This window comes from Balaenoptera physalus, assembly GCF_965194825.1.
Source record: "Balaenoptera physalus genome assembly, chromosome: 1".
NCBI lineage: Eukaryota > Metazoa > Chordata > Mammalia > Artiodactyla > Balaenopteridae > Balaenoptera > Balaenoptera physalus.
In genome coordinates this window covers 167,415,460-167,442,165 of record NC_138882.1, presented here as the reverse complement: position 1 = coordinate 167,442,165, position 26,706 = coordinate 167,415,460, and the positions used below count along the sequence as shown (strand labels likewise).

Here is a 26,706-nt window from a genome sequence, read left to right as displayed (position 1 = left end):
TTCTTTTTCCTGCCTTTTTTTTGGTAGAGGAATAATCACGTTATATGTGTGTATATGAAGTTGCGTACCATAGAGTTTCACACGTAGATGCTCAACATGTTGGTTAAGTTTGGGAGGAAAATGTATATAATAAATTAGTGTGGTACATTCTGGTTTTAACTTACAGTCCTTTTGGCATCCCTAATTGTATTTCATCTTTATGTTGCTATGTCTTCTTACGTTATTGGTCAGTAGGAGTAAAGGATCTGTAATTTAGATGTTCCCAAATGGAAATTTTTTTTATCGTGTACCTTTTATTTGAGTTTTGATAGGAGCTATAGGACTTCCTTGGGACTCTAAAATTGGCGTTAACCAACTTTATACTTTGTTAATAATATTGATTTAATTTTATGTCAATATCCACAAAGCTTATTCCCTTTATTTTCTTCAAAAGACTAGCTTTTGTCTTCAATTTTTGAAATATCATGTAACTAGTCAGTTAAAATTGTTGGTGGGCTTCCTAAATTGGTTCAGTTCTTACGCTTCAACAACTAGAATTCTAGAAGTTAGAAGAAACTAAATAGAACTTTACAATTCCTTTTCAATATGAACTAAACAGTTATGGGCCAAAATGCAGCAGTATTTAAATCAACACATATGAGGTTTCTCTTGTCCATATGCCACATGCTCAAATATTTGGCACTGTGGCCTTAATCATAATAGTAGAATGATGTATTGCAGCCAAACAAGTTTCCACTTTAGTCAGAAGAGTTTTCTTGGACAAAATATCCAGGAAATGTTTGTGAATCATCTTGTGAGTCAATTTTTCTACTTTAGACTTTCTGTCTGTTGCTTTTTTTATCCTTTCCTCACTTCTTTGGGGAGTGTGTGTCTGTGTGTTTCTTTTTTTCCCTATTTAATTATTTGATTATAAAATCATCATTAGTTAAAAGAACATGTAAAGCAGATTTCAGATGTTTCTAGTTTTTTTTTTAACAAGTGAATGGTCTTAATAACTAAAAATTAATTTCTAGAAATATTATGACCTGAAGTATAAAATCTGTAACTTGAGATTTTTATGCTAGTTTGTACAACTACTAAATATATATGAGGATAAACCATGAATAGACTGTTCCATATTTATTCAAAATTGTTAAATAGTGAAATAGATGGGGAAAGTTGTGTATGCAGCATGATTATAAATGCAAGATCTCCTTGCATAAAGATTTGAAGGAATGTTGAAATAGTTGGTAATAGATTGTGATCGAAGTTTTGGTTTAATTTTCTTTTACAAATTAAGCATTATCTTATAATCATTGTACTAGTATGATTGCTGTTACTATTCTATTATGATTAATGACATAGTGCTGAATGTTTGTGCATAGTGCATATGGATGTAATGTAATTCTAATGATTGAATCTTAGAAGGAAAAAATCTGTATTGATATGATTTTGGCTTTTAAATAGAAATAGCAAGTCAGAGTGTTTGAAGAAACTCTCTTCTACTGTTATTAGGAATATTATTGGCATAGTGTTATAACAGGGTAGTGTGCAAGAAAGGGATATTCTTTTTTTCTTTTTAACACATTGGGTTTTTTTGTTTGTTTGTTTTCTTTTCTTTTTTTTGGCTGCTTTGAGTCTTCGTTGCGGTGCGTGGGCTTCTCATTGCGGTGGCTTCTCTTGTTGCAGAGCACGGCCTCTAGGTGCGCGGGCTCAGTAGTTGTGGCTCGCGGGCTTAGTTGCTCCACGGCATGTGAGATCTTCCCGGACTAGGGATCGAACCCGTGTCCCCTGCATTGGCAGGCGGACTCTCAACCACTGCGCCACCAGGGAAGTACAGGACATTCTTTTTTTAAATAACATCCTTATTGATATAAAATTCACATACTGGGGCTTCCCTGGTGGCGCAGTGGTTGAGAGTCTGCCTGCCAATGCAGGGGACATGGGTTCGAGCCCTGGTCTGGGAGGATCCCACATGCCGCGGAGCAACTAGGCCTGCAGAGCAACTAGGCCTGCGAGCCACAATTACTGAGCCTGCGCGTCTGGAGCCTGTGCTCCGCAGCAAGAGAGGCCACGATGGTGAGAGGCCCGCGCACCGCGATGAGGAGTGGCCCCCGCTTGCCGCGGCTGGAGAAAGCCCTCGCACAGAAACGAAGACCCAACACAGCCATAAATAAATAAATAAATAAAATTAAAAAAAAAAATCACATACTACACGATTCACTCATTTAAAGTGTGCAATTCAGTGGCATTTAGTATGTTCACAGTGATAATGTACAACTGTCACTGCAGTCATACTTTAGAACATTTTGTCCTCCCCCAAAGAAATCCCATACTCACTAGCAGTCACTCCCCATTGCCTCCCTCCCTGCAGTCCCTGCCCAACACTAATCTACTTTCTGTCTCTGTAGATTTGCCTTTTCTGGACATTTAAATATAAATAGAATCATACAATATGTGGCCTTCTGTGTGACTGACCTCTTTCATTTCACGTTTTCACATAATGTTGTAACATGTATTAGTACTTCATTCCTTTTTATTGCTTAATGATATTCCATTGTATGGATATTTTGTGTATCAGTTCATCAGTTGATGGACATGTGAGTTGTTTGCACATTTTGGCTCTTAAGAATTATGCTGCTATGCACGTTCATGTACAGAATTTTGTGTGGGACGTGTTTTCATTTCTCTTGAGTGTATACCCAAGAGGGGAATCATATGGTAACTCTATGTTTAACCTTTTGAGGAACTGCCAGACTCTTTTCTAAAGTGGCTGCATCATTTTACATTTCCATTAGCAGTGTGTGGTAATTCCAGTTTGTCTACATCCTCATTAACATTTGTTATCTGTCTTTTTGATTATAGCCATCATAGTGAGTGTTAAGTAGTATTTCATTGTTACTTTGATTTGCATTTCCCTGATGGCTAGTGATATTGACCATATTTTCGTGCACTTATTGGCTATTTGTATATTTTCAGAGAAATGTCTATTCAGGTCTTTTGCCCATTTTTAAATTGGATCATTTGCCTTTTCATTACTGAATTGTAGGAGTTCTTTATACCTTATCAGATAAGATGATTTGCAAAAATTTTCTCCCTTTCTGCACCTTGCCTTTTTACTTCCTTTTAAAAATTTTTTTCTTTTTTCTTTTAATTGAAATATAGTTTATTTACAATATTATATTATTAGTTTCAGGTATACAAAATAGTGATTTGATATTTAATAGATTATATTCCATACAAAGTTATTATGAAATATTGGCTATATTCCTTGTGCTGCCTTTTCACTTTCTTGATGGTATCCTCTGAAACACAAACATTTTTCATTTTGATGAAGTCCAATTATTTTTTTCTTTTGCCAGCTGTTCTTTTGGTGTCTTATCTGTAGAGGGGTATACTTCTGATTAAAATGGTTTAGAAGACATACACCAGAAAACACTGCCAGTGAAAATCAAATGGTATAGTTTTCAATATTTAGCTATCTTGGGGAAACGATATCATGCAAAATATGTCAGTTAAGAAAAAGCAAGTTTTATTTTCCTTGTTAGTTGTTAGTCACTTGGAAGATAGGAAAGTTAATAGATGGTGATTATTTCAAATCTCAAAATTCTTTTAAAGTAGCATTTAAATAAATTACTCAGTAGAAATTAACCTTTTGGCTAATATTCCTACAATATATTTGAAATTCAAAGATACTCTTATAAATAAATATATGTCTAAACATCAGGGACTAGTAGGTAGGGTTTATTACTAATATCTATCTATCTGTGTAGATTTAAATTACAATAACAGCTGTATAGTATTCCATTGTAGGATGTGCCTTGACTTGTTTACTTCTAGTATGCTCCATTTTTTTCCTTAGGCTGAGTTAAATTAATTTAAAGCAGTTATCTGAATGTACCATATTATTGTACCAAAGCAGAATGCTATTAGTACTAGATTTCAGGATATATGGATCCTGACTAGAACTATAATTCTAAAGCCTGCAGTAACTTTTAAAAAGATCATTTTTAAAATCTTCTCTATGTTTTCATTAACTGTTTAACTTATTGTGCCCCTGTTTGTGTCAGGCACTGTGCTAAGTTCTGGAGATAACAAGATAAATAAGACATGATTCCTGCCAAGGATTATATAGTCTGTATAGAGTGACAAGTTCTGTGAGATGTGCAGTATGTGCTGTGATAAAAGAGTAATGATTCCTGCTTTTGGTTAGCGAGGAAGATAGGGTACCTGACATTGTTACCTGAGCTGAATAGTTACCCATGGACTAGGGGAAAGAATAATCCATAGAGAGAGAGCATGAGCAAAGGTATGACATGTTTATGTAACAGAAATAGGCCAGTATAAATAGAGTAGCTAGAGTCTGAAAAAGTTGGCCAGCAAGTAGGTTATAAAGGATCTTAAATCCATGCTAAGGCTTGTGAATTCAGAAAGAGTAGAGAGCCACTGGAGGCTTTTGAGCAAATGAGGAACACCTATATTTAAAAGCACTTCTTTCTTTCTTTTCAGTGTTTTTTTTTTTTTAATTGAATCATAGTTGAGTTACAATGTTGTGTTAGTTTCTGGTGCTCAGCAAAGTGATTCAGTTTTTTTTATGTGTGTGTGTGTGTGTGTGTATGTATTCATTCTTTTTCATATTCTTTTCCATTATGGTTTATTACAGAGTAGTGAATATAGTTCCCTGTGCTATACAGTAGGACCTTGTTGTTTATTTATTCTATATATAATAGTTTGCGTCTGCTAGTCCCAAACTCCGATCCAGCCCTCCCCTCCGCCCTCCCCCTTGGCAACCACAAGTCTGTTCTCTATGTCTGTGAGTCTGTTTCTGTTTCATGGATAAGTTCATATGTGTCTTTTTTTTTTCTTTTTTTTTTTTTTGCCGTACCACACAGCTTGTGGGATCTTAGTTCCCCGACCAGGGATTGAACCTAGGCCCTCGGCAGTGAAAGTGCGGAGTCCTAACCACTGGACTGTCAGGGAATTCCCATATGTGTCATATTTTAGATTCCATGTATAAGTGATATCATATGGTATTTGTCTTTCTCTTTCTGACTTACTTCGCTTAGTGTGATAATATCTAGGTCCATCCATGTAGCTGCAAATGGCATTATTTCATTCTTTTTAATGGCTTAGTAATATTCCATTGTATATATACCACATCTTCTTTATCCATTCATCTGTCGATGGACATTTAGGTTGTATCCATGTCTTGGCTATTGTAAATAGTGCTGCTGTGAACATAGGGGTGCATGTATCTGTTCGAATTATAGTTTTGTCTGGGTATATGCCCAGGAGTGGGATTGCCGGATCATATGGCGACTCTGTTTTTAGATTTTTGAGGTGCTATGCTATTCTCCATAGTGACTGCACCAATATACATTCCCACTAACAGTGTAGGAGGGTTCTGTAAAAGCATTTCTAGGAAATTCCCTGGCGGTCCAATGGTTAGGACTCCATGCTTTCACTGCCAAGGGAGTAGGTTCAATCCCTGGTCGGGGAACTAAGATCCTGCAAGTGGCATGATGCAGCCAAAAAAAAAAAAAAAAAAAAAAGCATTTCTAATGGCAGTGGGGAGAATGAATTAGAGAAGAGAAAAGACCAGAGTCCTGGAGAACATTTGGAAGGCGATTGCAGTAGTCTTCAAACTTTTGATCATGCATCCCTATTAGTTAAAACATATTTACCCATGCATTCAACAATAAATAGATAAATATATCTATATAGATATATATAGATATATATATACACACACACATTTAAAATTTTTAAATTTATGGACATGTACTACTATTCTAACATTGCATAACTATAGAAAAATTAAAGGTGGGAAACAATATTTTGAAATAATTTTTAATTTTTAATATTTAAGAATAGATTTAGTAATTTGACGTGTTCTGATTACTGTACCAAAACCTGATAGAATATGTGCCACACACTTGAACGGAAATAAGTTACAACATGCTGAAAATGAATGAATGAGTGGGAGTTCCACTGTTAACTCTTATGTTGCAGAACTCCCATTATTCTCTTTGGATTCTTTGTGTACCTACATATGTTACACCTGATCGTCTGATGTGGACTAAATGAGGATACCAGTATCAATCCCTATTCATGAATTTTAGTCCATCTCAATTTGTAATTGTTAGATGAAAATTAAATATAAATACTTCTAACCATTTTTTCTCATACTCCAGCATAGCCGCTAGCACCTCTAATACTATTTTTTTTTAATATTTATTTATTGGCTGCGTTGGGTCTTAGTTGCAGCACACGGGATCTTTTGTTGCGGTGCGCGGGCTTCTGTCTAGTTGCGACTCGTGGGCTCAGTTGCCCCGCGGCATGTGGGATCTTAGTTCCCCGACCAGGGATTGAACCCGCATCCCCTACATTGGAAGAGGGATTCTTAACCACTGGACCACCAGAGAAGTCCCCTATTTTTTTTAATTTGTAGTATAGTTGATTTATAATATTAGTTTCAGGTGTATAGCATAGTGATTCAGTATTTTTGCAGATTATACTTCATTATAAGTTATTACAGGATAATGGCTATAATTCCCTGTGCTATGTAATATATCCTTGTTGCTTATCTATTTTATACATAGTAGTTTATATCTGTTAATCCCATAGCCCTAATTTGTTTCTCCCCCCTCTTCACTCCCCTTTGGTAACTGAAGTTTGTTTTCTATAGCTGTGAGTCTGTTTCTGTTTTGCATATACATTCATTTGTATTATTTTTAAGATTACACATATAAGTGATATCATACAGTATTTGTCTTTCTCTGACTTATTTCACTAAGTGTAATATTCTCTAGGTCCATTCATGTTGCTGCAAATGGCAGAATTTCATTCTTTTTAATGGCTGAGTAATATTCCATTCTGCGTGTGTGTGTGTGTGTGTGTGTGTGTGTGTGTGTGTGTGTGTGTGTGTGTGTGTGAGAATACACACATACACCACATCTTTATCCATTCATCTGTTGATGGGCATTGGGTTGATTCCATGTCTTGGCTATTGCAAATACTGCTGCTATGAACATCGGGGTGCATGTATCTTTTAAAATTCGTGTTTGGCACCTACTTTTTTAGATTAGAGATAGTGTGTTCTAAGACTTAACTAATAGCAGTGGCAGTGGCGGTGGAGCAGAGGCTTAGATATAAGATTTAGAAGAAGAATGAATAATTTAGGTGTGTAGAGAAAGGGAAGAGATAAGAATGGCTTCATAGTTCCTTGCTTGTACAGTGTTGATGGCTTTAACAGAAATACAGATGGTGAAAGGACCAAGTTTTTTATTTTCTCTTAACTATTTGGAGGTTGAATTGTGTAAGAAACATCAAGATGGAGAAGTTCAATAGATTATTCGAAATAAGCTCCTAGAGCTCAGGAAATAAGTCAAGATTGAGATTTGAGATGTGTCAGCATATAGGTGATAGTTAAAAACTAGGGAGAGTGTGTAGCGTCAAGATAAGAAAACTGAGAATAGATCTCTGGGGATACTATTGTTTCAGGTTGCCAGTGAAGACACTTAGAGATTGCAAAGGTAGGAGAACCAGGACAAAGTAGAAGCTGTTTCAGAGAAAATAAAGCACGGATCGTGATTTTCAAGGATTGATCACAGTGGCAAATGCTAAAAGAAGCGAGGACCGTAGAGACTGAAAAGAGGCTATGTCTCTTAAGAAGTCAATGGTGGCCTGAGGGAGAAGTGTTCTAGAGGAGAATTGTTAGTGTAAGCCACATTGAGTTAAAAATCTATTGATGCAAGAGGGAAGAGATATGGGAACATATGTATATGTATAACTGATTCACTTTGTTATAAAGCAGAAACTAACACACCATTGTAAAGCAATTATATTCCAATAAAGATGTTAAAAAAAAATCTATTGCTCAGTCTAAAGTAATCTATCAATTGTTTGTGAATACTAGAAATGGTTACTAGATTAGCTAGTGTGGTTATATAAGATTATGAAAGAATTCACACCCATATGAATTGGCAGTGAAGATAGTTTATGGTAAAATGCTCTGATGTAGGGGCTTCCCTGGTGGCGCAGTGGTTGAGAATCTGCCTGCTAATGCAGGGGACACGGGTTCGAGCCCTGGTCTGGGAAGATCCCACATGCCACGGAGCAACTAGGCCCGTGAGCCACAACTACTGAGCCTGCGCATCTGGAGCCTGTGCTCTACAACAAGAGAGGCCACGATAGTGAGAGGCCCGCGCACCGCAATGAAGAGTGGCCCCCGCTTGCCGCAACTAGAGAAAGCCCTCACAGAAACGAAGACCCAACACAGCCAAAAATAAATAAATTAATTAATTTTTAAAAAAAAGCTCTGATGTACTACAAATTTTATAAGGTATTAAAAAGTTGATTTAAAGTATAACTCCTTTCTCCTCTACTCTGAATCTTTAAACTTTAACTTGATGCAAAGGTATGGCTACCTTCTCTGCTACTTAGTACAGAGTTATGAAGATAAATTAGAGGTTAGAAGGATACTAGGAGAGACTGTCAGCTGTTTTCGCGGTGTTTTATAAACCTCTGGGTGATTTTAGCATCTTGTTATACCTTAGCAATCTTCCTTTGTTCTGTCTGTATTATAGTGGCAAATTAATTTATTGTAGCTGGGAATACTAAACTAAGGTGAATAGTCACTTTTAGAGGAAAATACTATTTTACATCTTCTCCTAAAGACTAAAATAATATTTCCCATTCTATCTTTTGGGAGCAGAGAATTAAGAGGTACCTAAAATTGAGATGAAGATGAGTCTCTGTGAGTTTATAGTAACAATTAACAGGAAAATAATTTCCTCTCCTTTTTACATTAAAGTTTCCCTCTCCTACCATTTTTCTGCTGTATGAGTCAGGTGGTAAAGTGGAACTTACTGAAAACAATATTAAATTTTACTTTACAGTCTGTGCACCAGAGCATGATGGAGTCAAAAGACTTGGTACCAGAATATAGGAAGTGGTGGTTGAGGTAAGAGTGGGAAGGTAGGCTGTAGCCCTGTGTAAGACCTAATGTACTCAGGGAGGCTCCGTTTTTGTAGTGATCGCCAGATATTCTTCAGGATTTTAAAATTCTGTCCTGAGGTTTTACAAAAATGCATCATGTTATTCTCTGCAAGAATTCTTCCCTCTTCAGACTAAGGTTATTGGTAAAAGGAAGCCACTAAAGATTGGTTAGAAGTTCTTATACCCAGTTACTCAGATTTTCTTTCCCAAATTTCTTTCCTACATACTGCTTTAGAAGTTAAAATATTTTATGTATTTTGGTTATGGTAGATTTACTTTTTATTGTAAGCTAAGAAGCTGGCTTAACAGTACACACTTAAAATGTTATCCTGAAATTTCTACATTTGAACAAAAGATTCCTCCCCCCATTGTTCATTGTTATAATAAAAGACTAGTGCTCCACAAACTACAATGTAGAGAAAATTCAGTTCACAATTTCTAACTTAATTAGCAGAATTCATTGTTTGTATTATTTACTATATTTGATGCTACTGCATTGTAATGTATGTTTGTTGTTAGGAAGACTTCAGTACCTCAATATCATTCTTGAAGTACGATTTTGAGATAATTATGCTTAAATTTTTATATAAAAATAGTGTGATACATATTTACCTTTTTCCCCCAAGGTACTTTCACTAATATCCCACATGGTCCCTATAACAGCCCTGAGACTATTATCTCATTTTTATTGATAAAGGAACTAAATTCAGAGAGGCCAAGTAAATTTCCCAACAATTTAGTGGCAGAGTGGGACTAAAAACTCATGTCTACTTATTTTTCTCCAGTACATGTGTTACCACATGTTTTAAAGTTTCCTCAAGTTGGCCATTTCTCAATTCAAACTTTCTTCATAATACAGTGAGTACCTTTGCTGCTACAGCTGACTAGATGACTAGATAAATTACTGTTTTAGAGAGTTTTTCCTCTAGTTTCACATGCCTGCCTGATGAATATTCTAATAAACTACCCTTTGCTACAGTATCATTTGAGAGAAAAAATGACAAGTTGCAGTTCCTGCATTTGTCATTTTGTTAACTTGCACAATAAAGTTCCATTAAAAGTCTAAATATATCATTTAATTATATCATATTAGTAAGAGGTTAAAGTTAAAATTGCCCAATGTACATAGAATTCTAATACCATTTTGTAAAGGCTCAGAATCCTTAAGTTCAAATCAATATTTAGTGTAATTATTTATAAAGGAGTTTCTGTATCTGATGCTATGATCTGCAGTTTCATTATTTGATATTCTCTTAATTAAATTTTACTGTTAGAGGGGATTGTAGACATTATTCATTTCAATCTTCTAGTCGGTATCTTCTCTGACATAAGTGCTTTTTGAACAGTTCTAGCAAGGATGAACTCAGGTACTTTATGAGATAGTGTAATCCACTCGCGAATAACTCTGGTGGTTAGCAAATGTTGGAAATTTTTGTTCCAAAATCTAGCTCCTTATATTTTCCAACTATTTGTCCTAATTCTGTCCTCCCATACAAGGAAGATACTCTACTCAGTTTTTCACATGACAGTCTGTCAAAATAGCTGAAGACTTCTCTAATTTCCTTTGACTCTTTCCTATTCTAGACTAAGAGTCCTTAATTTGATTTATTTTTGCTCATGTTATGTGAGTTTCTATCAGGATTACCTTTTTATGATTATGTTTCATTTGTTAGGGTCTTAAGTTTTTTCCAAATTGAACAGAGTACTCCAGAGTTTGAAATGACCTGTGTAATACTTGATGGGATGGTTACCTGCCTTATACTGGGTATTTAAATATATGCAACTTGAGTTCTTTAATTTTGAAGAAACTACATCACAGTATTAGTTGATTTTGGATTTATAGTCACCTAAAGCCCCTTTGCACGAGAGCAGTGGGTAAGTTTAGATCCTCTAATTTGTTCTTATTGCAGTCGAACTTTTCAAACGTAAGTGTTTAGACTTTACAGTTACCTGTTTTACGTTTCATCTTCTTTTATTTTGTTTATTGTTGTAGTTTGTCAGTAGCTTTTAATACACTAATTTGTTTTTAGCATACTAGCCTTGTCTCTCGAGTTTGTATTATTTGAGGGTTTCTTAACCAACAGATTTTTTTAAAAACAAATTTATTTATTTATATTTGGCTGGGTTGGGTCTTTGTTGCTGTGTGCAGGTTTTCTCCAGCTGTGACAAGCAGGGGGTGGGCCACTCCTCATTGCGGTGTGCGGCTTCTCACTGCGGTGGCCTCTCCTTGTTGCAGAGCACGGGGCTGTAGGCGCACGGGCCTCAGTAGTTGTGGCTCGTGGGCTCAGTAGTTGTGGCGCCCGGGCTTAGCTGCTCCGCGGCACGTGGGATCCTCCCGGATCAGGGCTCGAACCCGTGTCCCCTGCATTGGCAGGCGGATTCTTAAACACTGCGCCACCAGCGAAGTCCCAACAGATATTTTTTGATTATTTACTATATGTAGGGCACTAGATATGTTTCTTTTCCTTATTGTTTTGATAGTTTGGGGCAGTGGGGAAGAACTCGAAATTTATTTTGAATAAATGTTTCCATGAATATCTAAGTTATTGATATCTTAGAGAAAGAAAAGGAACTTGCCCTGCCCCACATTACAACATAATAAAACACTCCAGTAATCATGAAAACATATGATACTGGTCCAAGAACAGACAAGGAGACCACTGGGACAACAGAGAGAACTCAGATCAGAACTTAATAAGATAAATTGGCATTATAAATTGATCAGTTAAATATAGATTGTTCAGTAGATGGTGTGGGAAAACTGGTAGGGAGAAAAATAAAATTGAGTTCTCCCATAATACTATTTATAAAGAAGAACCTCAAATGGATTAGTGACCAACATAATATAGATAAAATTATAGAGTTAATGAAACATAATACATCTTTGTGAGTTAATATTTGCAAATTATTTCTTAAAACCTTAAAAGCATGAAACCATAAGGTGAAAAAATGATTAATTTGATGATACAGCATTAAAGATTTCAGTTCAGTAAATACATAGGCATTGTTAACAGGCAGGTAACATTTGGGGGAAGATATTTGCAACAACTAAACCTGTTAATGAATTAACATTAGAATATCAAAGAAACTCCTTCAATTCAACAACAAGACTGGGACCCCAATAGAAAATGAACAAAGGAAACAAACAGGGAATTCACAAAAGAAGAAACACAAATAATGAAGGGATGCTCAAATTCATTAGTAATAAGAGAAATCTAAATAAAACAAGTTTTTAGTTTTACCCACTGAGCTAGCAAAAATTAGAAAGCAAAGCTGGATAATGCCAAATCTTGTCTGGGATGTAGGGAAATAGGAACCTCCAGGAGGATTGTTCAGTGCAGCCATTCTGCAGAGCAGTTTGGCAGTTCTTCATCATTTAGTTGATAAAATTCACTTGGACCTAACAGTTCTGTTCCTGGGTATATATAGCCAGAGATTAATTCTCACACAAGTTCATAAGGGGACATAGAAGGAGATATTGCATTGTAGCATTGTTTTGGTGGCTGAATGTTAAAGATACTCTGAGTCTGTATTGCTGGAAGAGTAAGTAGACAACATGTGGAGTACTTTGCATCACAAGGAACTAAGTGTCCCACAGCAACGTGAACAGATTTTAAAAACCTAGTGCAGAGGGTGAAGTTAGGAATATATACAAACAGAAGAATGTTTATCAAACACATTAGAAAAAATAACTTATTGGGAAGAATGGGAATAAGAAATGAATATGGAAGGAAAGAAATCAATTAGTTAGAAGAGGAGTCTTATATAGATGAATGATGATAATGTGGCATGAACTGAGGAGCATGATTAACTTAAGCTTTTGTACCTGGAGAATAAAAGTGGGGTTTGGAGACTCATTTGGCAGTGGGATATAAGTTGGGCCGGAGAAGAAAAAATTAAAGGCATAAAAAACAAGAAACTTAAAATAATTCAGGTACTAGGACATGAGGTTTTAATTTAGGATGATGGTAATTGGGAATGGAAAGTAAAAGACTGGTGCAAGAAATACTTGCAAAATAAAATTGAAAGGCGGGGAAATAGAAATTTTGAGCATTTGGAAAATTCCTCTGGGTATCAAATCAGCTTAATTATTTTGTTCCAGAAAATGCTTTTTTCTCTCCTTTCTCTTCTACTTCACTGGGCTAGAATTGAATTTTTTTCCCATTCTTTTAAATGCATTGTAAATTATACCAGTACTATGTGAGTATACTGTCATTGTAATATATTTAGATTGTGTAAACAAAATAAAAAATAATTCTTCTCTTCACTTCTTTCTCCAGAGGTAACTAACCACTGTATCTGTTTGGTACATACCCTTCTAGATATCTTTCCACTGCTTTTACAAATTATGTGTATGTAAAAATAAATATTGATTTGTGGATATTTGGTATTATTCTCTCTGTAGTCTGCAAATTTTTTAAAATGTCTAAAAAAACTTTAATATCATCCCATGTAAGTATATAGGATAAAAATGTTTGCTGGGTAAAAAAATGGAGGTTTCAAAATATCCTTACTGGCTAGATACCATTGGAAGAATGGGTGGGTAGAGGAATTGGGGGGGGTACAGGATACAGGTGTGTTTATTGCTCTTAAAATCTCACAGTCTAGTAGAAGTGAAGTATGTAATAATAATTATAATACAGTGAAGTAAGTGTTCTAATAGATATATGTACTAGGTGCTATTAGAGCACAAAGGAAAGAGCATCATATTCTTTGATAAAGAAAGGTGAATGTGTCAGGTAGTGCTTAGAGATGGTGAAAGGGATTTTGGATCAGTTTATAAGGATAATATTTTGCAGGTCAACTGTGTCACGAAATGATTAAGTAATTCACTGGATTTATTCTTCTCTGTCTTTTGTGAAATTCATATCATCCCTTCCCAGAAATCAATCTTTCTGGTATCCTAAGCCATGGTCCTGAAAGCAAAATCTTTACCATGTATGATTATCTTTTAGAATTTGGACAGCTTTAAATAGTGTAAGAAGTTACTTTAGTTAAGATTTTTGTATTTCATCATGCAGAGGATTATATGAATGCATTTTTTCCCTTTTTTAGGGAGGTGGTTGACTCAATGGTTCAGCATTTTAAAGTAACTATATTTGGGGACCGTAGACCAGTTTATGATGGAAAAAGAAGCCTTTACACAGCCAATCCACTTCCTGTGGCAACTACAGGGGTAAGATGCATTCCTTTATCAGAAAGCTGTACTTTTGCAATGTCTTTTAAATGCACTTATTGCCATTTTATTGTAGTCTATATATGTATTATTTATCTATTTTAACTTTTTATTTTGAAATAATTTCAAACTCAAAGAAAAGTTGTAAGAATCATGCAGAGAACTCATGTATACCCAGATTCATCAGTGTTCTTAAAGTTTGCCACATTTGTTTTATCATTCTCTTTCTTTTCTCTTTTACTTTCTTTGTATCTATAGAGACAGCTATATATAGAGATACATATACATTTATTTTTTCCTGAACCATTCAAGAGTAGGTTTTATACATTATGCCCTTTAATGTGTTTTTCCTAAGAGCAAGGATAAAAACCACAGTACAGTTACCAACTTCCCTAAATTTTACATTGATATATTTTTGTCTAATCTGCCCCTATTCCAGTTTTGTCATTTGTTCCAATGATGTCCTTCAGCATTTTTTTCCCCTTTAGTACAGAATCCAATCCAGGTTCCTGAATGTATTTAGATGTTATGTCTTTTTAGTCTTCTTTATTCTGGAACAATTTCCCAGCCTTTTTTTTTTTTTTTTTTCTTTTATGACATTAACATGGTTGACGATTACAGGCAGGTTATTTTGTAGGATGTCCCTCTGTGTTTTTCTGGTGCTTCCTCTTGGTTAGATTCTGAGTAAGCTTTTTTGGCAGGAATATTACATAAGTGTTCTTTCCTTAATAGTGCATCGTATCAGGAGGCACATAATATGTATTTGTTCCATTAATGGTGATGTTAACTTCGATCACTTGGTTAAGTTGGTATCTGCCAAGTTTCTCCTTTCAAGTTATTCTTCTTTCTTTTGTGGGGTGATAGTATTTTTTTTAATTGTGGTAAAATACACATAACATAAAGTTTATCATCTGAGCCATTTTTAAGGTATGGTTCAGTGGCAAAGTACATTTACAACCATCACCATCATCCATCTCCATCTTGTAAAACTGTAACTCTGTACACATTAGACACTTAACTCCCCATTTTCCCTCCCCTCAGGCCCTGGCAACCACCATTCTACTTTCTGTCTTTATGAATTTGACCTCTCTTAGTACCTCATATAAGTGGAATCATAGTGTTTTTGTCTTTTGTGATTGGCTTACTTCACTTAGCATAGTATCCTCAAGATTAATCCATGTTGTGACATGTGTCAGAATTTCCTCCCTTTTTAAGGCTGAATAGTATTCCATCATATGTATATACTACATTTTACTTATCCATTCATCTGTTGATGGACACTTGGGTTGCTTTCCCATTTGAACATAGATTTACTCTAGGGACCTCGTATAAGTGGAACCATACAGTATTTGTCCTTTTGTGACTGGATTATTTTACTTAGCATAATGTCCTCAAGGTTCATTCATGTTGTCACATGTGTCACAATTTCTTCCCTTTTTAAGGTTGAATAATATTCCATTGAATGTATATACCACATTTTGTTTATCCATTCATCCACTGATGAGCACCTTTTGGCTATTGCAAATAATGCAATAATGCAACATGGGTGTATAAATCTCTCTTCTAATGCCTGCTTTCAGTTCTCTTGTGTATATACCTAGAAGTGGAGTTGCTGGGTCATATAAATGATAATTGTATTTTTAGTGTTTTGGGAAACCACCATACTGTTTTCCATAGTGACTGTACCATTTTATGTTTCTACAAACAGTGGACAAGGGTTCTAAATACTTCACACCCTTGCCAACATTTGTTGTTTTCTGAATTTTCGATAGTTGTCATCCTATTGGGTGTGAAGTAATATCTCATTGTGGGTTTGATTTGCATTTACCTAATGGCTAATGATGTTGAGCATCTTTTCATATGCTTATGGGCCTTTTGTCTATCTTCTTTGGAGAAATGTGTATTCAACTCCTTTGCCCATTTTTTAATTGGGTTATTTGGTTTTGTTGTTGTTGTTGAGTTTTAGGAATTCTTTATGTATTCTCATGGGATATATGTTTTGGAATATTTTCTCACATTCCATAGGTTGCCTTTTCACTATGTTGATTGTGTCCCTTGATGCACCAAAGTTTTTAATTTTTATAAGGGAGATACTTTTAAGAATCCCATTTCTCTTTAGAATTTTTTAGTAACTGATGATTCTTGCTTGGAAGGTTTATTATTATGTAGTAATGGTGATTTTCTAATTCTGTCATTCCTTCTACATTAATCATTGTTATTCTACTGTAAGGGAGCGCATTTTCTTCTCTTCTAGTTCTGTATCCTTATTTATTTGCCCAAATTGTCCCAGATTTTGCCTGTGGCAGCCCCTTTAAGTTGAGTTGGTTCCTGTGTGCTTTTGTCATGACACATCTTTTTTTTTTTTTTTTTTTGAGTATTTCCTTACTTTTGGGCACAAGATGTTCCAGGTTCATCTTGTGTTTTCCCTGCTGTAGTCCTGCAACCAGCCATATCTCGAAGGTACACTGGTTTCTTTTAGTTAGGGAATACAATTTAGAAACCAAAATCTGGGTACTGGATGTGCTCATTGCTGCTGGGGTATATGTGCTTCTAAGCCCTTTCAATGGACAGAGATAGAAAATATAAGTACATAAAATAAGTAAATAGATAAACAAAGCAGATAATAAATAAATATTACATTCATATAATAAACTTAACATATGTATCCTGCAGGTACCACTTATTGTATGCAATATCATACAATATGTTTATTGGAAATCATGAATTCAAACTGATTCTTCCAGTTCTAGTCTATCGCAACAGGATTCTTCCTTTACTCCCTACATTGCATATTTGTGTCTTCCTTCTCCTTTAAACCCCTGACTCTCCAAAATATTACCACTTTTACTTATTTGTTCAGTCCTACAGTACATATAAAATAGTTTCTGAATTACTACACTATATCACTACAGAAAACAAACTTAGTAGTAAGAGTTTAAGGTTTTATTTTGTATGCAGTTCTTTCCCACCCACCCCTCCTCCACACCCCTAACCAAGAGTATAGTCAATATATTATGTTCAGGAGTTACCTAAATTAGTGTTTTCTTTTCTTTCTTTCTTTCTTTTTTTATTTTTTTTAATATTCTTTCAATCTGGCTATGTTATTTGTTTGAAATGCATTTGGTTTCATTTGATTTTGTATCTATTCAGTTTTAGTTTTTTCTCTCCATCCTTGTTGATCTTATTTTTATTTTTTTAATGTTATAGAACTTAATTTAACATGCTTCCAAAAGTCAAAACTAAGCTGAAAAGTATACTCAGAATTGTTAATCTCTCCTTTATTTCTTCCAGTCTGTTCTTTCATATCCTTTGAAAGTAACCCCTTTTTTTTTGTTGTTTCTGATTCATGCTTTCTGTGTTTCTTTTTACAAAAATAAGCAGATAGATGAATATTTTTCCATTTCCCCCTTTCTCACATAAAATATGGCATACTATTTGTAATCTTTTGTGCTTGCTTTTTTTCACATAACAGTGTAGCTTGGAAATTATTTCATAGCAGTTCCGTTACCTTTTTTTTTTATATCTGCCTAAATGGTCATTTAGGTAATTTCCATATTTTGCAATGATAGAGAATGCTGGCATAAATAACTTATTTACATTTTAGTCTATCGATTTGACATTGAGATTGGTTTTTTTTTTAATATTTGCCTTGTTTTCTCTTAAATATTTGTATCAGTTAAAAATTATTGTATTTATCTTTTAAAACTTTTACCAGTTGACTCTTTTCCCATCAACAGGTAGATTTAGATGTTACTTTACCTGGGGAAGGTGGAAAAGATCGACCTTTCAAGGTGTCAATCAAATTTGTCTCTCGGGTGAGTTGGCACCTACTACATGAAGTACTGACAGGACGGACCTTGCCAGAGCCACTGGAATTAGACAAGCCAATCAGCACTAATCCTGTCCATGCCGTTGATGTGGTGCTACGACATCTGCCCTCCATGAAGTGGGTGCTTCTGGCTTTTTTTTCCTCTTTAGATTTTAAGTGTGAAAGCTTTCTTCCCAAAAGTAGGTTGTGCAGTCTTCCTTTGGTTAACATTCAGATGTTGTATATTTTGATTATCTCAGTTGAAGAATAGCATGCATACAAATTCATTGAGAGAAGTAAGTTACATAAAATTCTCTGACTTGTGAAAGTAAATGCACATCATTAGCATAGCTATTTCTTTCAGAAAAAAATGTCTAACCCTTTTTCTTGGGAGCTATAAATCTTGACTAACTGATACATTATCAGTTTTAGTATTTTAGTTAAATCACTGTATTTTAAAGGTAATTTCATTGTTTGTATAACAGTATCAAATTGTGTTGAAATTGTTACTTTTTTAATCACACTAGCATCTCACATGTGTATATGTGTATCTATGTGTATATGTATAGGATCAGTGTGTCTTTTTAAAGAAAAATATTATGTCCTACAAACAACATTTATAGAAGTAGCTTTTTGATCAATAATTATTTATTCTTTAGCATTTTCTAAGGTTAGAACTATTTTTTAAAACTTTTAAATAAAATTTAATCTTATTCAAACAGTAGTTTTAAGTGTAGAGAATTTCAGTGAGGGATGGTGTTTTTTCATTTTGAGTGTTTGCTTTTTGCTTTCACAAATTTGGAAAATGTTTAATTTCATATATTCATAATGAGAGGCATTATTATGATAAGTTAAGATTATATCCTCTAGACTCACCTGTTATGCAGATTTAAATACTCAATAGGAAGGAAAAGATTGAACATGCCATTTTAATTTTTGTAGATATACGCCTGTGGGGCGTTCCTTTTTCTCAGCTCCAGAAGGATATGACCACCCTCTGGGAGGGGGCAGGGAAGTTTGGTTTGGATTCCATCAGTCTGTTCGGCCTGCCATGTGGAAAATGATGCTTAATATTGATGGTAAGGGAATTAAAACCATATTCTGTGTTGGGTAGTTGATTTCTATATGACCTGTGTGTGTGTGTCTGTATATATGTACATTTTATATGTAATTATATGTACTGGTATCTTGAATTAATATTTGGACATATATTAAGACAAACTGGAAAAACCTTTATTTTTTATTACATTTCATTTAGAAATCCTTTATATAGAACTTGTCCTGGAATGCTACTAAACATAAAGTAAGCAAATGAAAGCAAATATAAAAGCCTTGGCATGATCATCTGAGCAATTATAACTCATTTTTATCCTTAACTATTATATGTCAGTATTTCATTATGAAATACATATTTTAAAGGACGAGAAGTCTGTTGGTCTTGGTGACCTTTAGATTGTGCCTACTACTGATGTTTAATGTGGTGCTAATTGCATTCTCATTTTTAGGTGTTTTTTTTTTTTTTAAGAATATTTTCAAGTATATATAAAAGTAGAGAGACTAGTATGATAAACTGCTGCCTATGTAGCCAATATCCAGATTGTCAGGATTTTTCTGCCTTTGCTTAAACTATGTACATTTCTTCCTCTACTGTAGTAATTTTAAATCAAATCCCATACAGCATGTTATTTTTTCCCTGCTACAGTGTGCACCTCTAAAAATATGGATGTTTTCTTACACAGTCACAATGCCACTATCATATGTAAAAAATTTAATCATTTATTTGTAGTTTCTAATTCCCTGTCCATAATCAGATTTCCCTGATAGTCTCAAATATATCTTTCTATAGTTGGTTGGTTCTAATCAGGATCTAAACAAGATCCACACATCACATTTGGCTATTATGCCTTTTAAAAATGTAGTAGTCCCATTTCCTTCCCTCTAGTTTTGTTTTGTTTTTTCCTTTTTTATGTCATTGACTTGTTGTAGAAACTTTCACTTTTCCTGTAGAATATCCAAAAATCTGGATTTGTCTTTTGTTTTCTTGTGGTGTCATTGTCTTCTTCCTCTATCCCCTATATTTCCTGAAAATGAAAGTTGGCCCTGTAAGCTTGATTGAATTCTGATTCATAAATGCTCCATATTATATCATATTAGGAGGCATATAGTATATGGTGGTCCCAACTTTAGTGGTACTAAGATTGATCAGTATGTTCAGAGATCAGTAGGCCTGATCTCTCCATAGTAAATTTCCCAATCAATCTTTCAATCACTGATATTCCATTCATTGATCATTGTTACCTGAGTCATTTATTTCACTAGGGATTACCAACTGGTATTTTTTCTAATTCTGTTATTCCTTTTACATTAGATGGAATTCTTATGTGGAAAATCACATTGTTCTGTTGATAATTCATTGTCTTTGATAGCTTTCTTGCTTTCTGACACAGCAGAATTTTCCAGATTCATCCTGTATTTCCTCCTCTATACCTGGAATCAGCCATTCCTCCAAGGATCCCTGGGTCTTTGCAGATCAGTACATAGTTTTGTCATTATTTTCAGCTGCATCTACCATTGTGGGGATACGTCAAGATGATGTATTTTTAAAGTCATCTTTAGGTGTATACTAGGGCTGTTTTTAATTATTTTCCATTTCAGAACATCATTCATATATTTGTATTTTTAAGATAGATTTCAGGAGGTGAGATTGATGGGTCAAAAGCAGATATATTTGTAATTTTGATTGTTACTGCCAGATTGCCCTCCACTGAGATTGTAAATATTGTGCATCAGTAAATGAGACTACCTGTTTCCCTTTACCTTTGCCACTAGAGGTGTCAAACTCTAGGTTTTTGTCAATCAAATTTACAAGAAATAGTTTCCTTATGTACTGTTAATTTGCATTTGACCATCTTTTCACATATGTAAGGGCCACCTTATTTCTTTTTTATTAATTCTTTATGTCCTTTGCTCCTTTTTTCCTGTTGGATTTTTGGTCTTATTTACTGAGAGAGCTTTCTGAAATCAAGGAGATTAGCCCTTTGCAATATGAATTGCAAATATTATCCCTAGGTTTTTATTTATCTTTTGATCTTTGGTGTGGTCTTGTTTTTCCTTTTTGTCATGTAGAAATTTGTCTTTTGGTGGGGCTGTGTGTTTCAGTCAGTCCTTTCTTTTATAACTTTTAATATCTTCTAGGGCTAGTCTCATTTTTCTCTTCAGGATTTCTAGGCCATTCTTACTTATCTCACTATATAAGCTTTAGAAATACCTTGTCAGAGCTAGTGGTTATGGGAGGATGGGCTGTTACTTTTACTGTGACCTCATTATATTTTTAAATTAAGTTACTGAGTCTTAAGATAGTGAGTCTTTCTATCCAAGAAAACACTATGCCTTTCCATTTGTTCAGGATTACTTTTGTTTACTTCAGGAATGTTTTAAGTTTTCCTCACATAAAATTTGCACATTTCTTATTATCATTCCTGGATATGTCCTCTCTCTCTTTTTTCCCTATTAAATGGGTTTATAGATTCTAACTGGTTATTGTTTATGTACATGAAGGCGTTTAATTTCTGTATAGTAACCTTTTTCTCTCTGCCTTATTGAATTCCATTAACTTTTCAAGTGATTTCCTTGCAGTTTCTAGGTTATAATCATTTCATCTATGATGGTGATAGGTTTACGTCTTCCTTTGGATTTTTATACCTCTAATATTTTTTATCAGATTTTATTGACGAATTAGATAGGACAGTGTTAACCATTAGAGAGTAGTGGGCATCCTCTTTTTATTCCTTACTTTAGAAGGAATGCTTCCAGTGTTTCTGCATTAAATACATATATGTATGTATATGTTTAGGAGCATCTGTTGGTTCCTATTTTATTGAGTACTTCTAATCAAGAATGGATGTTGAATTTTGTCAGATGTCTTTTAGTGGCTATGGAGCTGATGATATGATATTTCCCTTCTTTTTTAACAAACACTGAACTAAACTTGTGTTTTTGGATTATTTTAATGTGATGTTGGAAACTGTTTGTTAATGCTTTACCTTTTTAATCAAATTGCAAAAAAGTAAGATTGATCTGATCTGCAATCTTTTCTTTTTTTAATGCAGTCTTTTTCAAGTTTTGGTATTAATATTTTATTTCATAAAGAATTTAGAAGTTTCCCATTTTCTAAAATGTATAACAGTTTTTAAAGAGTATTGAAATTATCAGCTCTTTTAAGATTTGGTAGAATTCCCCTGTAGAATCTTGTGGCCTGGTGTGTTTTGTTTTGTTTGGTGGGTAGCTCTTTTAAATCTTTCATTTATTTTGTGAAAAATCAGTCTGTTTAGACTCTCTGGATTCAGTTTTGGTAGGTTATATCTTACTAGAAATATATATTTTATCTATATCTAATGTATCTTTACTAAGTAGTTCCTTTTTTTTTTTTAGTTTTGTCTACTTCTGTGGTTTATCCCCATAGTTTCTTTTTTATATTTGTGCTTTGTCCTTTTTACTCTTAATTAGGCGAGGTAGTAGTTTAGACTTTTTTTTATTTATTTATTTTTGGCTGCGCTGGGTCTTCGTTTCTGTGCAAGGGCTTTCTCCAGTTGCAGCGAGCGGGGGCCACTCTTCGTCGCGGTGCACGGGCCTCTCACTGTATCGGCCTCTCCCGTTGCGGAGCACAGGCTCCAGACGCGCAGGCTCAGCAGTTGTGGCTCACGGGCCTAGTTGCTCCGCGGCATGTGGGATCTTCCCGGACCGGCGCACGAACCCGTGTCCCCTGCATTGGCAGGCGGACTCCCAACCACTGCGCCACCAGGGAAGCCCTGAGGTAGAGTTTAATCAACGGGTTCTCCCCACCTCACCCCACCGCCTCCCCCCACCAAAGAGCTTTTGAATTTTTTTCTTAGTTCTCTGGCTTTTCTGTTTTCTGACTCCTTAATTTCTCTTTTTAGCTTTATAAATTTTTTCTTCCACTTTTCTTCAGTTAATTTAGTTGTTTTTCCTAACTTTTTGAACTATATTAGTAACTCATTTAATTCATTTTTTTCTTATTAAAAAAAGTATTTTAAAAAATTATTTCGGGAATTCCCTGGTGGTCCAATGGTTGGGACTCTGCACTTTCACTGCTGAGGGCCTGGGTTCGATCTCTGGTCGGGAAACTAAGATCCTGCAGGCCGTGTGGCGTGGCCAAAAATAAAAACAAACAAAAACCCAAAAAAACAGTTATTTTTCTTCTTATCACTGTTTTAGCTATGTTCCAAAGCTTCTAATATCTAGTTTTTTATTATATTATTTTCTCAAAACACCACAGATTTCATTTGTATTTCCCATATTATCCAAATGTTGTTTGAGAGACTTTTTAAATTTTCAGATTGAAGATCTTTTTATTTTCTGATTGTGTTATAAATTTCTAGTTTCATTGTGTTGTTAATCAGAGAATGTGGTTTGTATTTCTATTTTTAGAATTTGTTGAGGGTTTTGTTTTGTTTTGTTTTAGTAACCTAATATATGGTCAGATTTTGTGAATGAAAGTTCAATAGCTATTTGAAAATAAGATATAATCATTTTATAGGATAGAGTTAAATGAATATCCATCAGCACTTCAATTTTGATTATGTTGTTTAGATCATCTATTTCCTTATTTATTTTTGTTTACTTGTCTCAGAATGGGAGAAATAAATTTAAATTTCCTATTGTGTTTCTATTTCTTCTTATATTTCCACTTTTGCAATGTTGCTGCTATAGTATTGGGAGCATATGTATACCTATCTGTATTCTTCATTGTGATTTATACCCTTTACAATGATAAAGTGACTTCTTTTGTACTTTTGGGCCAAAAGTCTACATTGTCTAACAAAAGGATTATAATCCATGTGGTATGTGTTCTGTGCTTTTTAAATGCTAGTTCTGTTATTAGGAAGGTTTTTTTTTTCTCATCAGTGGTTACCTTCATACCTTCATATAATACTCATCTTTCTCTCTCTTTAAAAGCAGTATCTTTTGCTTTCCTTAATGAGTAACATTTATATTAGCTTTATTCTTTTCCTTCCCTTCTTTCCTCCCTCTCCTTTTTTAACTAGTTTTAGCCAACATAGCATTATTTTATTGTTGTTATGATTTTGCTTAAATTTATACTACTTGACTTTCAACTTTGACTCCTATCTATTACTGTAAAGTGCGATCAGTGAGTTTATGCTACTTTTTATGGTTTTTCTGTTATTCATTTATTCGTATATATTACTGTTCCAGTGTTTTCTGAGCATGTTAACAGTTACATTCCATTCTGTCACCTGTATGTCCATTCATTTTCATCTTAAATCTACAATTATATGTATTGGTGCTAATTGCAAGTCATTTTGCTAACATTTTTCCTGTCATCTCTTGGTTGCAGTTTGTCCTCGAGTTGTTACTTCAGAAAGGGCTCATATGAGTAAGAGCTGAGTTTTTGCATATTGAAAACCATTTGTCTATAGCCTTATTCTTGAAGGACTGCTTGGCTAGACATAAAATGATTGAATCACACTTTTTTTCATTCAGTTTTTTCTTATTGAAGTATAGCTGATTTCCATGTTGTGCCAATCTCTGCTGCACAGCAAAGTGACTCAGTTCTACATGTAGAGACATGCTTTTTTTTTTTAATATTCTTTTTCATTATGGTTTATCTGAATCACACTTTGTTGAGTTTCTTAAAGGTATTTTCCCACTGTCTTCTGACAATGAATGTTCAGTAGAGAAATATGATGTCAGCTGATTTTCTTTTCCCTAGAAAGGACCTGCTTTTTTGTCTGGTTGCTGAAAATATTTTTTACAGTTATTTCACTAGATTTTTTTCTCAGTGTTGAGCATTTTGGGTCAGTTTTATATAAAACATGGGATTCCCTTTGAAAATGTAGGTTCAACTCTTTTATCTTTTTTTTTATCTGTCATTTTATTTTCTTTAAAAAAAAATTCCATCCTACTTGCTCCTTACTGTGCCTTTTGTGATATAATTTTTACCATTTGCTCATTGTAGTTTAGTCTTCATTTTTAAATTTGAAAAAGTCTTTTTCTTCCATTTCTTTCATGAGTTCTCAGTGCTTATCTCATCTTCTCTTAACTGTTTGTCTTTTCCCTGAGTTCTTAAATTTCTGCTCTGAGATCTTTCTTCATAGCTGCATTAAGAAGTTTTGAATTCATGTTAAAAAGTAGTGTTATAATTTTTTATCTACTTCGTGGTGGTATTTTCTCTTGAGTTTTCTTTGTCAGAGATGTTGTGCTGCTTTTTTACATTTTTTAAATGGTATTTTTGTATGGATACTTATCACTTTTGTTATTCGTATTTGAATGAGTTGAGTTTTCCCAAACCACCTATTAGAAGAGACTGGAGTGGGAGAGGGAGGTGGGACAGGACATCAGGAGCAAGGTGGTTTTCCAGGTTTCTCTGCTCAAGGCCTCTGTCCTCTGTTGTTCTGATGGGTTCTTTCTTCAAAATAAAGCACATCTCTTTTGCCCCTGAGTAATATATGTTTAAGGAGTTTCTGCTACCAGGGGAATTCAGCTCCTGCCTTTTAAAGTGCCTGCTCAAACATTAGCAATTAGAGAATTTGTGAAGGGTACATGGTAGTTCATTGTACTATTCTTTTAACTTTTCTCCAAGCTTGACGTTACAGAGGAAAAATGCATGCCTTGGTTTTAAAAGGGTAATCCTATCTGAGATCTGTCACTTCTAGTTCACCCTCTGCTCACTCTCATGACACTTTCTACACCTCCTTTCTCTACTTCCTTCTGAGATTCCCCCATTCAATCTCAGAACTAAACATGGCAGTTCCCACTTAGGATAGGACCCTGTCTCTCTGGAGTGAAAATTTACTCTTGCCCCACTAGGCTTTCTTTCATCTTTCATGTCTTTCTCCCTTGCATAGGTTCTACTAGTCCCAAGTACTTTGGGCCATATTTACTTACAATTTGGCATTTTCAGGTTTTTATTGTCTCCTAGGTTCATTGAAGATGTAGGGGTTTTTTTCCTTTTCTTTCCTCTCTTTTTTACATTATCTTTGTTGCTCTGTATTGAGTTCTAGGAGGAAAGTGGGAAATTTTGGAAATAAATTGCTGCTATTTTCCTACTGGAACTTAAAGTTCAGCTTTGGATATTACTAAAACATAATTTCTAAATAGCCCATTGGTCAAAGAAATCACAAATTTTAAATATTTTGAACTGAAGAGTATTGAAAATAGTACATATCAGAATTGGTATGATTAGCTAAAGCAATGCTTAGAGAGAATTTAGAACCTTAAATGCCTATTAGAAAAGAAGAAAAGCATCAGTTACCTGTACATTCATCTTAATAAGTTAGAAAAATAACATAATTAAATGCAAAGAAAAATAGAAGGAAATAAGAGTTAAAAACAGAAAATAATGAAATAGAAAACAAATTTACCTCTATTCTGTAGGTAGGAAGACTTCAAAAGTTTTTAAGAAGGATAGTGACATGATCATATTTGTTTTCCAGAAAGAGACCTCTGGCAGCAGTGTGGAGAATAGATAGAGGAGAAAAAAACTAATCTGAGAAGCCAGTTAGGAGGCTTTTTCAATCACTAGTTCAGGTAAGAGATGGTGATGGTCTAATGTGGGATGGAGAGGAAGGAACATATTCCAAAGATTAAGTTGAAAAAATAGGTTTAAAAACCATGTCCAGAAAAAACTTTGGGTATAGTTACTGGTACATGGAACTGATTGGAAATGAATAGACCAGGAGGTTTACTAGGTTTTTGAAGGAAT

General features: G+C 34.5%; 1 protein-coding gene across 5 annotated transcripts in view; it reads left to right on the top strand.

Annotated features, from left to right (window-relative positions):
* AGO3 (argonaute RISC catalytic component 3) overlaps positions 1-26,706 on the top strand; it is a 137,542-nt gene that overhangs the window by 33,738 nt on the left and 77,098 nt on the right. For 3 of the 5 annotated variants that reach the window (XM_082415774.1, XM_082415773.1, XM_082415772.1), the window contains exon 1: positions 19,049-26,531. Coding sequence is in view for 2 of the 5 variants with exons in the window: in XM_082415770.1 (XP_082271896.1) it covers positions 14,035-14,155; positions 17,893-18,101; positions 18,906-19,042 (467 nt within the window). In the remaining 3 variants the exon portion in view is untranslated. The other 2 variants (XM_082415770.1, XM_082415771.1) reach the window with 1 other exon arrangement.